Here is a 17,175-nt window from a genome sequence, read left to right as displayed (position 1 = left end):
TGTCAAGACAAAAAAGTTAGTTTACTACCTTCTCCTATATTTAATTATATGTATGAATATTTCAGTGATATATATTCATTCCCTTTAATAGACTTAAAGCACTATTTCTTCTTTTAAGAACTATTTCTTAATCTATCAGATTTTAGTAGTATCTTGATTTCCCACTAAGTGAATTAATGTTCCCCTCACTTCTCTCCACTCCTCTTCCTTTAATCTCCTAGGTTCTTCTGTTCAATCATTATTTTTTTACCCACCCAAAGCATTATTTTTATATTGCACAAAATTATAATACTTAAATTCTCTTTTCTAAGTATGGTTGTCTTTAATGCTTTTTCTATAGGCTAATTCTGAAAATTGAAAGCCAATAACGTACAACTGTGTGAATAGTATTTACTGCAAAATGAGGTAGCATGCTTAGATGTGCAGAGGGAGAGTAGTCTGTATCCCCAAATCTGGGCCGCTTCAAGAGGAGTGCTGCAGGCATCACAGCCACACTGATTCTCTCCCATTATACTCAGTGCGCTGCTTGAAATCACTTTACATTTTAGCTTGCTTCTTATTATGAAGGGCTTTTGTTTAAAAATATCCTCAAACTTGAAATTTAGCGTGGTAGCTCTCAAACTTGGCTGAACGTTAGAATCACCAAGGGAGCTATTAAGAAACCCTGATATTTAGGGGATCCCACATCCACAGTTTCTGATTTAATTGGGCTGCAGTGTGGGCTGAACATCTGGATGTTTTCATTTTTGGCAGGTTATTCCCATGAGAAGCCCAAGTTTAGAACTCTAACTATTAATGTCAGTCATGTTTAGTAGAGTCAAAGGTAATGAAATATACTGAACCTTTTGGAAGCAAGAGCAAAAAGTAGAACCTGATACCAACCAAAGGCTTCTAGAACATTTTATTGCTTTGTTGGTTGCAGCTGTCTCTTTTGAAACCTACCACTGCTAAGATTGTTTAATAAGACCCACTTCTCTGCACTCAGCCCCTGAGATGTTACTTTGGGATGTTGTTATTTGAATGGAGAGCTGGTACCATTTTCAAGTCTATTCTTAGGTGGATACTCTGGGGTGTGGAAGGCTGGAAGTTTGCAAGGAAATTGTGTGAAGTTTTGTCAGATCTTTGATATTCACACCTACGTTTTAGTAACTTGATTTTTTTTTCATTGAGTCTAAGAATTTAGCAGGTTCTGTGTTTCCAGTAGTTCTGATTTTGTCTCATCTCCAAGGTCAGTTGTTCTCTTTCAGCACTCCAACCAAGGTATGTAGGAGGGCTAGAGGCAGGCTGGCCGGCCTCGGGTTCTAGTAGGTATAAGAGGCTGTGAAGAGGGACTGAGTGGAGGCAGCACCAGCAGGGCCTGAGTGAACATACTGTCCTTTGGCTGCCTGGCAGTTAGCCTGAAAAGCAAGCGTGAGAGAGGACATGGGGTTAGAGCAAATGCAACCCTATGCTTGACTCTCTTTGTCTCTCATTTGAAACCAGCTCCACCCGCATTTGGATTTCTTTTTTCTCCTTACAGTGGTTTTGCTAAATGCTGGTGCTGATTGAATTCTTTTCCTTTTATAATACATTATCTCCATTTCTGTCCCAGCTTTCTGAGGATTTCTCAGGCAAGCTGAAGTTTGTGTCGGTTACTGAGAAACTTTCTTTTTAGTACCAACAGTATTGCAACAACAGTGCTAAAAGTTAAAGTTGAGAAACTTCTCATTGCTATAGTGATAAGGGTGCTTATATTGGTGCACAGGCAAGGTGCAGCCAGAGGTAAAACACAGCAAATTAAAGAAATTATTCCAGGGGCGCCCGGGTGGCTTGGTTGGTTGAGCGTCTGACTCTTGATTTCCACTCAAGTCGTGACCTCAGGGTTGGTACATTTGAGCTCCAAGCTGGGCTCTGTGCTGACACTGCAGAGCTTGCTTGGGATTCTCCCCTCCTCCCACCCATCTTCCCTCTGCCCCTCCCCCACTCACACTCACACTCTCAAAAAAATTATTTCAAAAAACTTTTCCATTTTTCACCTATATTTGTCCACAAGAATATCTAATTTTTTGGAGTTGTAATCATATTATCATTTGATTCCTTATGTAAATTCCAATTAAAGGTAAGTTCAGAATTACAAAACCTGCAATAATAATATTTGAATGATACTCGATGGTACCATGTCTTCAAGTCACTGTTGCTATAGTCTTGCCGTCTCCAGGACTTATTTCTCCATCTACTGTGATTTTCAAAGTATGTTGCATGGACCTAAGCACTTTAGAAATGAAAATTCTTTGGCTTGACCCCAGTCCTTCTCAATCAGAACCTCAGTAGCTGGGGTCCAGAAGTCTGTATTTCCACATGACCTCCAGGTTATTCGGATGCATACTCAAGCTTGAGAACCACCATCCTAAATGATGAACCCAGCTTCCCTTGTATTGTGGGAAGGCCCTTCCAACCCTTCCTTTCACGATCCCTCCATCATACTAGCTACATCTCCCCACCTCGTCAGCCACACATTAGCACAGCCAGGCTCAGCTCTCCATCCTAACAGTCAAGCGCTACCTCTAAAATCTCATCCCTCTTTTAGGCCTATGAGATGTCTTCTAAGCTTCTCTGGGGCCTTCCTTTCTTTAATGCCTCATCACCAAACTTCTGGCTATGCTTGATTCCTTGCCCGGCCTCCTCTGTGATCAGCAAGCCAAACTGGGGCTGTCGCTCAAATTCAGCACTGTCCTAGCTCCCTATTAAACTTTGACTCTTCTATGCTGCCATTTCCCACTGAGATTGATCCAGATCTTCCCACATGATTAAGAGAGCTATTAGGAAAATTCAAGATCTAAGTTAACATACCACAAACTTACTCTCATTTCAGCTGTACCATGCCTGATGCTCGACCATGATGTCTGGTTGGTTTCCTCCCCGGCTACTCCAACAGCTATTCTGAGCTTCCCCAATGTTAAGACTGAAATCTCCATTCCCTTATCACCCCCAACAGATGGCCTCGACTGGAATCAACTGCTACATCCCTTCACCTCTACAGACCTGATTGCAAACCCATTTTTCTCTTCTTTGCTGCCTCTTCCCTCCTTTCCAAAACCAACTGTGTCACCTGCATTTAATATTTAGTTTCATGCAATCCTGTTTCTTCTAACTCCTTGTCTTCTCAATTATCCCCACTGACCTTGCCTTTAATCTCTCCTCTGGATCCTTCTGCTTTACATTTAAACATGCCACGCTATCTCCTATTTGGTTAAACTCTAAGCTCCCTGAAGGCAATATCTGCATCTACTTTGTTCACCCCTGTCCTTGGCTCATAGCAGGTATTCAAAAAGGAATGGCAACTGATTGAATAAAATCCCTTTTTTTCCTTATTTCTCCTGATATCCTTTCCGGGCCTTTTCCTGACAACCTTCCTTCCTGACAACATTTCCTCTTCTCTCTATTGAAACTATTGTGCTGAGGGTCACTGTATATGCTCCTAAATGCCAATGTCCGCTTTCCCTCAGCCTTTATTCTGAATCTCCTTGTAGTGTGTTATTATTGATCCCCTTGAAACTTGTCTCTACTTGTTCCCAGGATCTTTGGTTCTGGGATTATTTTTGCTGCTTGTCATTGTGACTTTCTTCTTCATCTCCCCAAAATGAAAGGTGCCCTGGTTCAGTCCTTGGCCCTCTTATCTTCCCTCTCCAGTGTCTCTGTGGAGATTGTCCTTCAGTCTACTGTCAACGAAACTCCCAGTGTGGATAATTCACAACTCTCTCTAGCCCTCACCTTCCTACTGAGCTCTAATGCCACCTTTTCAAATATCTAGTCGACACTTTCTAGAGATACCATCATGGCCTGAATAAAAGCAATGCTTCTTCAGGTAAGAGAGCCAAGCTCTGAGTATCCACTTGATCGAGTAGATAAGAAGTAGTAGCATCTTACCAGGGCCCGCTTCATGAAAGCTTCCTGGGTCGCCTTCTTGTTTGCCGCTTTGCCACCCCAGGCAGCCAGCGCACTAGCCTGCAGGGCCCGTCCGTAGGAGAAACTTAGTTTCCAGGGCTTTGGTAGAGGGCAGAGGTTAATAGCATTGAGGTTGAGAGTAGCATCCTCTTCGCTCATGCCACCAGACAAGAAGCAGATGCCTGGAAGGAGATAAGCCATTCCTCTCTACTATTCCCAGCTTATGTACCCGGCTTGACAAAGCAAGCAACGAGCCTAAAGCAAACGTAATGCCTCAATCCTTTCTCTGTTTGCATGGAACTGGGTTGGACAAATTAGTTAGCTTTTGCTGAGATTAACTGGGCTAAAAAGGGAAGGGTTTTAATAAATAAGGAGGGTGATTAAATATCGAGGAAATAAATGGATTTTGTGCATTTGGACAGACTCAGGAGATGTGGTCTCACGGAGTGTGAGGGGAAGCGCTCGCCGCCTCTGAGATACAGAGGTCTGTTTCCTGGATAAAAGAAGACTCTTAGACAAACGCAAGTGCTTGTAGAACTCCTTCGCAGGATAGAGCTAAGACCTCAAGTCAGAGGAGAAGGAAAGCCTTACCAGGAACAGCTGCAGGAACCGTACGATGGAGAGCTGTGACAGTGGCCATAGCCACCTGCTCTGGCACATACTTCTTGGTACAGGCATGTCCAGCAGTCACCATGTTGGGCTTCAGCAAGGTGCCCTCCAGGTAAACATGATGGTCGTTTAGGGCCTTATAAACAGCAGCAAGGACCTGAAGGACAAGAGGCCCAAACAGGTGAAACCCAGAGCCAGCTTGACAGTCACCTGACCTGACTTTTACGTCGCAGGGATGCAAGCCAAATGCATTCTTGTATGTGGCTTGGCCAAAGCTTCCCAACCAGCTTCATCTCAGTCCACCTGCTTTTGCAAGTGGAGAAACTGAAATCAGGTTACACTGCAAGTATGAATGAAGTACCTTCTAATTACATCTTCTCGTGTGATGCTCATTTTATTTTTACCCATTTATTTTTAATATAAAGGTTTTTAAATTTTATTTATTTAAATTCAAGTTAGTTAACATACAGTCGAGTATCGATTTCAGGAGTAGAACCCAGTGATTGATCACTTCCATATAATACCCAGTGCTCATCCCAACAAGTGCCCTCCTTAATGCCCATCACCCATTCATCCCATCCCCCCACCTCCCCTCCAGCAACCCTCAGTTTGTTCTCTATATTTAAAAGTCTCTTGGGGCGCCTGGGTGGCTTAGTCGGTTAAGCGTCCGACTTTCGCTTAGGTCATGATCTCGCGGTTCGTGGGTTCGGGCCCCGCGTCGGGCTCTGTGCTGACTGCCAGCTCAGAGCCTGGAGCCTGTTTCAGTCTGTGACTCTCTCTCTCTCTCTGACCCTCCCCTGCTCACGCTGTCTCTCTCTCTCTCTCTCTCTCCTAGAAATAAATAAAACATAAAAAAAAAAGTCTCTTATGGTTTGCATCTCTCTGTTCTTATCTTATTTTTCCTTCCCTTCCTTACGTTCATCAGTTTTGTTTCTTAAACTCCACATATGCTCATCTTATTTTTAAATTTCTTTGTTTACGTATAATGTAACTGATCCAAAATGATAACAGGATTTACCAAAGGTCCCACCGCTGGGAACATGGATTGTGAAATGGAAGTCCTAGTACTGAAAATTCTGTGCTTTTTCCATATGGAGAATACCACTGTGCCAAAAAAAAAAAGCGGGGGGGGTGTTTGATAAGTACCTCCTTACCTTCTCAATGCTACATAATGATTCCAACTGAAGAATATTTCATATATCACAACCGATATATGTTAAGTACCAAGATTTTTCAACTGGAATTGGGACTTTTATATTCAAGACTTACCTTCTCAGTAACATACTGGCAGTGTTCCAGGTCATGATCTCCATCAGGAAGTACCTCTGGTTCAACAATGGGTACCAGCCCATTCTAAAAAGGAAAAAGGGTTAGGAGGAAAAGGACGTAAAAGAGCAGCACTGCTCACTGTGATCATTTCCTTAAGAAGATGTCTGACAGTTGCATGGTCGCCTGGCTCAGTCGGTTAAGCATCTGGGCTCTAGCTTTTGGCTCAGGTCACGATCTTACAGTTTTGTGAGTTCAAGCCCCGCGTCAGGCTCTGTGCTGGCAGTGAGGAGCCTGCTTGGGATTCTCTGTCTCCCTCTCTCTCTCTCTGCCCCTTCCCCACTCACACTGTCTCTCTCAAAATAAATAAATAAACTTAAAAAAAGATATTTGACGGTCACAGTTGGTATAAAATGAAGCCCTTATGGATAAATACCATTCATTGACTTAAAGGCAGTGAAAGGAAATTTAATGGGATCTCTAGTGAGCATTTGTAGCTTGGCCAAAAAAGCACAGTGAGGTTAAAAAAAAAAAAAAAGTTCTCCTGGGAGTGGGTAAAAAATAAATAAAAACCCTTAATTTCTGTAGATACAGATTATGTTAGAGACTACACTAGCTACCTCAGAACCTAGTTGTCACCCATTTGGGGCAGTCAAGATCACTAAGAAAGAGCCCCCTTGTGTGGGTTAATTAAGGAATTAAGCACTGTTTATAGTTCTGAGAATGCTGGTAACTCCAACATAACACCCACACAAGCAAATCAGACGTAACTGGGATCCCAGAACACTTGAACGTATGTTGGAAACTAGTGTCAGGTCACCATCCTCCAAGATATTATTTGGATTGGGGCTAAATTAGAGCTATCACTCTGGAGCTAGGGATCTCCGAAGATCATGTTTTAGATGTGATGGAGCATAGGCAAGCAAGTCCCCTGACCTTAGGGGCTGAATCACTCTTAAGACTAAGTTTTTAGAGCTTTGGCAGAGGACAGCTATTGATGGCATCAGCCTTGGAGTTCACAGCTAACTTGTGGAACCAAATCTTTCCCCATCATACTTAGCTACAGCAAAAGTGGTAGAAAATGCCACCAGGATATAAAGGTGAGATAAGGCTCATGTACTTATAGTAAAATTGGAAAGAGAATCTCTGAAGAAAGTTCTTTCCTACTGTTATTTTAGCCCAAGGGGAAGGCAGAGCACCTGCTGACAGATACTGGCATAGCGGGCCAGGGCATTGGCATTTTCCTGGATGGCAAGGCTGGACGGACACTGGTTGTCAATCCTTAGCACAGCACGCCATTTCCCAAAGTCAGCACCATCTTTCTTATACTGGGCACAGCGCTCAGAAAGGCCATCGAGCCCTGCAAGTCACAAAAGAGAAAAAGGCTTCTTTGCACTTTTATTTCTGATCCATGGGGCACTGATGAAGTGAGGGAGTTATTCCATGCCTTACCTTTCAGTCGGTGGAGCTTAAGGACTGAAAACATCCAGGCAAATAAATACCAATCCCAATATTGAGCCCAAAGATCTGGGGCTTTATACTTTGTAAGAAGAACAGAAGGAACTACTATTTGTTTAGTACTTACTATGTTCCAGGCATGATTCTAGGCATTTTGCACACTTCATTTAATTGCCATAACAATTCTAATAGTTAATATTATAATAGTTTTACAGATGTGAAAAAACAAGCTCCAAGAGGTTAAGTGACTTTACCAAGTTTGCATAGCTAACAAGTGACAGAGCGAGAATTCAAATTCTGTTTAGCTAACCCAAAGCTGTGGTTCATACTTATCTACTTGGGCAGTGAAGCACCTTGCGAAATTGTCTGATTAGTAAGTGATAGAACCAGGAGTCAAACCCTGGTGAGTCTGATCCCAAAGCTTGGGACCTTTCCTCTTTTCTGCTACTGGATTTTTCTCTAAAACGTATGCTCTCGGGTACAGAGTATCTTCTCTGTGCAAAGCACTGTGGTAAGCACTTTATGTACATTATCTAATTTAATTCCCACAACTATTCTGCAAAGTAGACATTGTCATCCCATTTTAACTGGCTCAGAACATTTACACGACTAGCCTAAGGTCACACAGTCACCAAATAGAGGAGCTGGGATTGAAAAGCAGGTGAGTGTGGCTCTAAAACCAGTGTGATATTCATATTTTGTTTTCCCTTGCTCCCCTCTTTGCTTGCCTTCATTCCTAATACATATTGGCATGATTCATATCAGCAGGTGATACCCTTACCTTGAATGGTGGTTTCTTTGTTGGTTCCTGCAAGGGGAGCACCTCCTTGGTCTAACTGTGAATGTAATTAACAGGTAATTAGCAGATGTCATGGGCCCCAGGAAAACACAAGCAGAGCCTCTGGTACTAACAGCTGTCATTTTTCATAAGCCAAGGAGGTGAATTCTGAAGGTGTATCAGTCACAGGATGGAGAGAGGGGTGGAGACACACAATTCAGTCCATAACAGGAGGGAAGTTACCTGGAAGGAACAATGTCAGAGTGTCAACACTAAGAGAATGGAAAGGATGGAAAACACCAGGAGCTTGGGAAATAAGAAGTAATCTGACAGTACCTGGGATGCTGTATAGGAATCATATAGGAGCAGCTTCCCTTAAATTATGTGTTCAAGAGACATTTCATGAGCACCTGCACATATCAGGCACTACATTATTCCAGGAAATCAAAAAAATAAAGACACATGCCGGGAGCCGCACCGGCCTCTATGGATGGCAGTCACAGCAAGGAAATGGCAGTGTTTGCACAGCTACTGCCATGAGAAATAAAAACTGGTATCTCCTGCTACTACTGGCTCATGTTGTGCTGGTATTGACCAGGCCTCACAATATTCCATAACAGACCAATATTCTGAACACAGATACCTCATAAGGAAAAGCATATTCCTGCCTTTACAAGAGAGATTTTAGATGAAAGCTCTATGGATGATTGTCAAAAGGCTCTTCCTAAGGGCCTTGAAGATCCAAGACTTAGAGGGTTAAGAACACAAGAATTACAACTGAGCCTGGCCCCGAGACAAAGAGCCTAATTTAGAGTTAAGGTACAGATAAAGGCAGAACTTAAGTTAATACTTACACCTTCTAATTGGTGATGTATGGCAGTCCCTTCCCCAAGGCCTACTTTCTGCAAACACCCTCCCTTACAGGTGGCTGGGATGAGGATAGATAAGAGTAGCTAAAACATTACCCACAAACAAAAGGCTGACACTTTTAGGGCCTCCATAGTGTTTCACACATTCAGCATCAAATAGGTTTCCACAAACAACTTATTAACCAACTCAAAAACATACATTTGAGAGTCAGACAGAATGACTCTTAGCCCATCTATACACTTAACCTATGACCTAACCTTAACGTTATTAACTTAGAACAAATATGTATCCTGTCTTTTACTAAGAATCCCCTAATTCTCTAGTTATAAGATTTACTTAACCTCACTATAATTGCAATAGTTCTGCAAGAATATTTCTGTAAAACCTGCTTCTGTACACTTTCCAAAGCATCTTATCACAAAGAGCTATCCATTGTAAAAATTCCTTTTTCTGATGTCATGTTATCATTTAACCTATAAATAAAGACACCAAAACCGACAGGACAGAGATGCCTGCCTGGTGATCAGAAAGGATCTCGGGGCTCTCTCACTCTCTTTCGCCGACACCGTCCATCCTTCAGGGACCCCTGGACCTGTCGGAGCCGGCGTGGCCTCCGGCAGACACAGCTCCTACTCTCAGCATACCAGAACCTGAGGTCATGAGCCAGAGAGGTAGATAGTCTGGGTTTGAACTGGCTCCAGTTTTGCCTTGCTGTGGGCAAGTTACACTATGCCTTGTAATTCCATTTTCTCTCCCCATCTCTAAAATTAGGATAATAACTGATCTGACCTCCAGAGGTTATGAAGAGAATTCAATGAGCACTTGGAGTTGTAAGCACTCAAGCTGTACCAGTTTTCACTCCTGAGAAGCTCATGTGGTTTGAGTTGACAGAATTATAACTTCAATAATAGCGATCCGGAACTAAATAATAATTATGTGACAGGAACTGTTTTAAAAACTCCTTTCATCCTTATAAGAGCCTTATGAGGTAGGCCCTACTATTCCCATTTGAGAAATGAGGAAACTGGGACACCAGGAGATTAAGTACCTTATAGAAAACTTGGCTGGAAGAAGGCGGCACTGGCAGAAAAACCTAGAAGAGGATCTGGTCCTCAGGGAGAGAATGATGCTGGAAAGGAGTACGAATGACAGTTGGATGGTGAGGGTGTCCAGAGTGTTGGTCCAGTGACTGACCTGAGAGTTGGGCTGGGATGAGGCAGAAGTGAGGTGGAAATGGAAGTATTCACCTTGATTCCCACAACGATCCCCTTTTCCTTGAGGATGTTTCTGAACAGCTTCCCCTGACTGTCCTTCTGGTAGAGGGTCTCGTGGAAAAGGATCACGCCCCCGATGCTCTGGTTGATGGAGTTGTCCACGGTGAAGAGGATTTCCCGGAACTGCCGGCGGTTTTCCTCAGTGTTCTCCACCTTGATCCTCTGCAGGCGGTTTCCCATGGTGCCTATAAGGTGGACGGGACAAAGCAGCTGGAGGGGCAAGCCAGGGCTTTACTGCCAGCCTCCTCCACTCTAGCTCAGAAACCCTCAGCAGGACAGCAAGACTCTGTTTTGTTCAGATCTTCAAAACTCCTGTCTCCCTTGTTGGCTCCCTAGGGAAAGACCTGGCCTGCTGTCAGGATGCTGGTTAGGAAGTCTATGGAATGGAAATATTCCGGGGAGGTGGAAGCCACTATTGGGTTTAAGTGGGTTTGTAAGGCCCTCAGGACTCTCTGATCACCCCCCCACCCCCAGCCCCAGGTCCATCCCTCAATCTGACGAGATGTACATACAGTCGAAGGAGGGATGGGGTGGGTTCTTGATTCCTCTGGCCTCTATTATTTTATGGTGGGCCATACAGGCCAGCCACAACCCTCCCTTGCACCATCCTGGACTTCTCTCAGCCACAAGCCCTTCCCTGTTCTAGATATAGACATTTCTCTGCCCTCCCCAATCTTCCTTAGGTGACTTTACACTGACTTCTCAGCAGCAGCAGAGGTCTGTGTATCTGACCTCATTCTTATTACTGAGTTCCTGGCCTTGCTATAGTCTCGATTCAAATGATCCCTGGCAAGGGGCCTTAAAATGGAGGGCTTGAGCCTCTTCCTTTGGTTTTCAGAAATCTACTTATTGGAACCACAGGACCCAAAATGTCTATGTTCACAGGGTCTTCTGCTCCCACTGCTGTGTACCTTTACTCCTCTGAGAGGAAAGAATATGATTGTTGATGGCCATCGCTAAGTCGTAGAAATAAGAATACACTTGTTGTATGATGTTACTTGCACTCACCTACGGACTCATCTGCAGCCAGGATCCCCTTCCCATTGGCAACAATACGCTGGGCAATTTCTGAGAGCTCCTTCTTCTGTTCTGAGGTGAGGGCTGGAAATCGATGGGCCATGGTGACGGGTCTGGAAAAGAGTGCAAGAGTGTCCTGAACAGGTGGCTCAGACAGATTCAAGACAGCCAAGGTGTGCTACCAAACCTTGTGGGCCCCTCTTACATTTCTGGGCCACATCCATGATGGATAAACAAATGAAGTCTGGGTTTTTTCCCCCTCTAGCTTAAGTAGTTGCAACTAGCCATAACGACGGAAGGTGGGATGCCAAATTTCATGGTCATCCTAAATAGAATGTCTTCCAGAAGACCTTTGGGTTCACTGATTCCGAGACTGAACCAGCTAACTAGTGACCCACTCAAATCTGACAAATAGATGGCACTGTGGTAACTGACTCTCTGTGGATCTCCAGTGCCTTTGGGTGCTCTGGATGACTTGAGGCCAGGACAGTGAGGCTTTCAGCTTCTATGACCCATCTCCCATTTTATTTTGTTAGCCTGAATTATTCTTTGGGTAGCAAACTTGAGAGGAGGAACTGCCATTTGGTTTTACAGTTAACCTCCCTTCAGCTTTGGGAGATAAAGTATGGTGTGCAAGTCTCTTTTTTTCTTATATTCAACCACCTATGACACCATTTGGGATAGATGGGCAGGATTTTTCCCAAGTGGCTCTGGACTGGAGCCTCCTATGGACTCTAAAGATGCCAAAGCCATACAGTGATCCCTGCTCCCTCCTGCTCCATCCAATCACTCTCAGCTTCACTGCTCTAACAAAGAGAGACTCTGGTTTAAAGATCCCCTATGTAAGCGCCCTCCTCAGCAGTGGTCTTCTGAAAAGAATCTTGCCCCTGTTCAGCTGCCACTTTGAGCTAGTCAAAAATGCAAGCTCACAGCACTCTCATCTGGATGCTAGAAAGATTAATTTTGCATGTGTTGGACTATCAAAGAAAAAAAATGGTGGTAAGGATTATCTTGAGTGGTTTCTTATTCAATCCTCTGACCTCCTCCTTTCCTCGGTCTCCTCCCTCTCAAACTCATCCATAGGGAAGATGCCCCATGCCTGCTTTCTACTTCCCGCAAGCACAAGGGCATCTCAGTTCTCATTTAATCCTCTCAGCAATGAGGTAACCACGGCAGCTATTGTCTTCTTTAATTAAAGAGCTAGTTAATACCCAGCAAAGTTAAGGGACTTGTCCAATGTCTCAGTTAGGATGAGGCAGAGCTCCCCACCCAGTGTTGCCCATCATGGCAAATCAATTTCTTCACATTTTCTGCATCCCTTCAAGGCAAAGTTGATATAAGAAATAGATGGCTATGAACTAGCTCACAAGAAGGTATCATTGATGCCACTCTCACTTCAACAGGGGTTCTCGCATTAACCCCAAAGAGTGGAACCAGAGTGCTGTCATTGGGGACAGGATAGGCTAATGGGCAATGATATCTAGAGAAGATGATCATTCGAGGCCCCTCCCATCCCAGACACCTGAAGATAGTGTTTCGCCTCATTTATATATTAGTTCCTAAAACTGTAATCAAGGATTACTAGCTTTAAATCTGGCCACTAGATCTTTATGCAGATAAAAGCCAACCTGAAATTGGTGACCTTCAGACCAAAGTACAAATTTTCTCTCTCAGTTTAGGTAATTCCATAAAGGAATTAACAAATAAGAAATAAAGATGTTTCCTTAGTGAAACAAAAGGAAAACATCACCCAATAATAGCAAATTACCATTTATTGCCAAGTACTCTGCTAATTGCTTTACATGCACTATACAATTTATTCCTCATTATACCCTCAGAAGGCAGCTGGGTTCCTCCTCCATTCCCCTCCCCCCCACACAAACACACTACGCAATAGATAAGGAAAGAATATAAGAGAGTTTAATTATTTGTCCAAGGACATGTAACTAATAAGGCACAAAGTTAGGATAAGGGGCAGTGCTCCCCTCTTTCAAGGAAACAGTGAGCCTGGGGAAAGGAATCAGCCTTTGGGTGACTCTAATGTCATTGATAATGCCCCCAGAGTACTTGTTGATGACACCCCCAGAGGATCCAAAATCCTTGGGCCGTGGCCCATCACCCTTACCCCAGGGACCTTGTCAATTCATAAATATCTCATATATTCACACAGGTTTTTGATCCTAGATCAGACAGAAGTGGGTTCAGAGACTAGCTCTGCTTCCTCCTAACTGGGACCTTGAGCAAGTTAGTAACTTCTCTGAGTCTTAGTTTACTATGGAATAAATGGCACTCACATCTGCTCTGGTTGTCTCACTGCCAGGTCTAATGTCACTTGTGAGCACCTTACTCATTGTAGTTGCTCAAAATATATTTATCAAATTAATTGCATGATAAATTGGAAGACGTTTTATAATACATTATGAAAATGTTGGGTATTACTATTTCTCTCTTTCTAAATATTAAAAAAAATAAGTACCCGAGATTACATGTTTCTATTTGCTACCAAGCTATTTTTTCGTTTTCTGATGCTGACTCAACCAGAAAAAAAACAGAGAAAAGGTCAAATTGAACCACTACTGCTTATGGGAAGTTAAACTTCTACAGAGAGATTAAAGTTCTGTACCACATCAGCACAAATGTTGCCCCTCTGTTAATCATAAAACAGGGTCACAGGCCAACGTTCATCCCTGGAGACAGGAAGCCAGCCAGGGCTGGATCACCGCAGAGAATGATCTCTGTGCTCCCCAGCCTCTGCTCACTGAGGTCTCAAGCCAATCTGGTTTTCAAGTGTGATGGGAAGTTGTTTACATTATATTATTAAGTAAAATGGGAGGAGGGAAGCAAGTTTCAGGGACGTGTGTAATATTTAATATCATTCTTTTTTAATTAAAAAAATGGTTTGGGGCACCTGGGTGGCTCATTCCATTAAACATGTGACTCTCAGTTTTGTCTCAGGTCATGATCTTGTAATTTTGTGAGTTCTAGCCCTGTATCAGGCTCTGCATTGATGGTGTAGAGCTTAGGATTTCCTTTCTCTCTCTGCCTCTTCCCTGTTCATGCTGTCTCTGTGTCTCTCAAAACAAATAAATAAACAAAAAAATTTAATTATATAACACATACTAAGCAGAGAATAACCACCCTGGAGTTACCTGTGGGGATTGAAAGGGGATGGGGTGACTCTCACATTTTACTTTATAAATTTTTTGTAATGTTTGATTTCTCAATGAATAGGTTTATATATTACAATATTTATTATATATAAATTAATATATTATATTAACAGGTGATACATATACAAATCTGGGAGAAGTTTTTACGAAAATATGAGAATAGAAGGTAATCACAGAAAAACAGAGGTGCAAGTGATCTCAGAGATATCAACCCTGCCAACACTAAAGATGGGGAAATGGAACCTCGGGAAGAATATGTCTGATGCCTTTCTAAATTATGATGCACTGGGATTATAAACCACATCCTACTGGCTTCTGACTTGGAATCCTTTTTCAGCAAAATAGCTGAAATTCTTTCTGCCTTCCTTGAAGAAGTGAAAAGATAATGATTTGTAAAATATGAATATTTAACTCCTGGAGAAATATAAAGAAGTAGAGAGTCCATTCACTTCTCCATGTGCAAGGCAGATGGGTTTTCAAGAAGACATGAGTAGCTGATTCATTGAAAGCCTATGATGTCCAGGCACTGTGAGCAAATTTTACATACAGATGTGTGAAGATGCCCATAGCTTCACCCCCTACCCAATGTCACAGTGACAAGTGCAATGAGATGCCCTATGACAGCTTGATCCCTGATGCCTTTGAACATATGTGAGGTAGCTCAGAGAGCTGAGTGTTGCTCTTTCTTCTAAACTGGTACTTAGGTCAAAGACACTTCTAGGTCTCCATTCAGCACCTCAGGCTCTACCGTAGGTCTGGGTGGTCCCCAGATGTGCTTTGGCTTAATGGCAGCAGAGCCCAAGCCCCTTCGGGATCCTAATTGGCTAATGGAGCCCTAGGTAACTAGAAATAGTGTATTTTAAAAGGGAGCATCTCCTGGGGTGCCTGGGTGGCTCAGTCCCACTCTGGATTTTGACTGAGGTCATGATCTCACAGTTTGTGAGATTAAGCCCCCTATTGGGCTCTAGGCTAGACAGCGCAGAGCCTGCTTGGGAATCTCTCTCTCCCTCTCTCTCTCTCCCTCTCTCTCTGCCCCTCCCCTGCTTGTAAAGGCAGCATATCCTCACAACATATCTATTTTCCAGATAGTAGAACAAATATCCTAAAGTATGCCAGCAGCTTTTGATTCCAAATAACTTAAACTATAGGATCTTCGAAGTAGGAAATGTTACAGAAAGTATCAAACAAGTGGAAGTTTGACGATTCATAAACAAATGTGCTCTGTGACAATTCCAAGCCTGTGCCATTTTCTCATTTGAGCAGTGAGTGAAGGGAAGTGTAACAAACAGCACACACCAGCAGTTCATTTGTGTGACAAAGGAGCTTCAGTACCAGCACTAGTAGGACTAGGAAGAGAGGGAAGAAAAGACAGCAGGCAATAGATATGTAAATAAATCACTGAATTATGCAGTTGCCATGGCGAGAAGAGAAATGAGCAAGAATCTCAAAACTCGATTGGCACCTAAGCAAATAAGTGCGCTCAAGTTGTTTCTCCCAGGCCAAAGACCTAAGAGCTTTCACGCAGGTCACACTGGAAGCTGGCATCAGTCTCGAGCATTTTGCCCCCACAGGGTAAGCAAAGGTGTGGATGAGCATTTACGCTTAGGGAGGAAAAAAATCATTTCAGCACAACATCACGTTTTCAGCCACAATCAAGTTTCTCCTCAAAACAAAAGCAAACAGACTTTCTCCTCTACCTGGGTAGCAACGTCATTAACGGCTTACTCCCAGATGCTGTCCGGGCAGACAAAGAAAGTTCTTTTACTTACGGGTTGGGAAGGAGAGTCCTCTTAGGTGTCTGAAGCCGTGGATGAGGCAGCAGCCGCCAAATAGGACGAGCCTTTGGGAACACACCGTTTTTATAGAGGTCTTGTCAAGTTTGTTTGTTGTGGGTTTTTTTTTTTTTAACTTTCACCCTCCCCTGGCCTGATAGGGAGGTGTTTATCCAAGACCTGGTTGGCTCATACCAGCCAATCCTGATCACGCTCACACACCCGTTGGACTCACAGTGTTAAAGCTACAGCCGATTATCTGGAGACCATGTAGTTCTTAACCTAGACACCACTTTTCAAATGAGAAAACTGAGGCCTAGAGGATTAGGGGATTCCCCGAAGTCACACAGCGTGTAAATGACAGAGCTCTCCAGCCACCAGGAGAAACTGGAAAGAATGTCACTTTTGCTAATAGCACTTACTAAACACATGACCTTGGCCAAGGTGTTATGTCTGTTTGTTTCTTTTCATTTCTCTGGGCCTTAATATCCTCCTCTGTAAAATGGGTTCTCAACTTCCCAAGAGCATTAAATGAGTTTGTAAAGTGCCTGCACACAGTAGGCATGAAAGATCCTTCCTACTCCCCAAGAACCAAGCTGGCCCCATGATGTTTTTAATGCCAGAACACACTGTATTTACCCCGTTCTCATTCTTTCTTATGCTTTACATGTTTGTCTTTAATGTTGCTAAAAACTAGAATAAAACTCAAAGCGATTGGTATAAGTCATCAGTTTTATTAGATATACACTGTGTGGGTGTGGGTGTATTTTACGGTGTTTTTGTTTTGTTTTGTTTTCCTGAGCACTAAACCAAAATCAAATTCAAGAGAAGGCAAATAAAAATAATGTATGCCTCCTTAGGTAAATAATGAACGTGGCAAATAAAAGTTATGAAGAAATATAAAGATAATGGAGTGACCGTCACCATGATCACAGGAAAGTATAAAATTTTCAGGAATATATTCCTTTGGAATAAATCATAAAATGGGAGGATAAAGACCCTAAAAACCAAGCGTCCGATGGTATAGAGTGTAACAC

At 43.0% G+C, this 17,175-nt stretch overlaps 1 protein-coding gene across 1 annotated transcript; it reads right to left on the bottom strand.

Annotated features, from left to right (window-relative positions):
* Positions 1-875: 875 nt before the first annotated feature.
* Positions 876-16,183, bottom strand: ALDOB (aldolase, fructose-bisphosphate B). The gene is made up of 9 exons (XM_039225558.1): positions 16,136-16,183; positions 11,188-11,309; positions 10,153-10,364; positions 8,039-8,093; positions 6,999-7,159; positions 5,803-5,886; positions 4,516-4,690; positions 3,907-4,106; positions 876-1,397 (listed from the first exon to the last, which is right to left on the bottom strand). Exons 2-9 carry the CDS (start codon positions 11,297-11,299, stop codon positions 1,302-1,304), a joined length of 1,095 nt encoding a protein of 364 aa, XP_039081489.1. The 5' UTR covers positions 11,300-11,309; positions 16,136-16,183; the 3' UTR covers positions 876-1,301.
* Between the last annotated feature and the right edge of the window lie 992 nt (positions 16,184-17,175).

Source organism: Hyaena hyaena, unplaced genomic scaffold (assembly GCF_003009895.1).
Source record: "Hyaena hyaena isolate Hyena2069 unplaced genomic scaffold, ASM300989v1 scaffold_2344, whole genome shotgun sequence".
Classification (NCBI taxonomy): Eukaryota; Metazoa; Chordata; class Mammalia; order Carnivora; family Hyaenidae; genus Hyaena; species Hyaena hyaena.
Note: the sequence above shows the minus strand (reverse complement) of the source record. Positions and strands in the feature narration are given on the sequence as shown.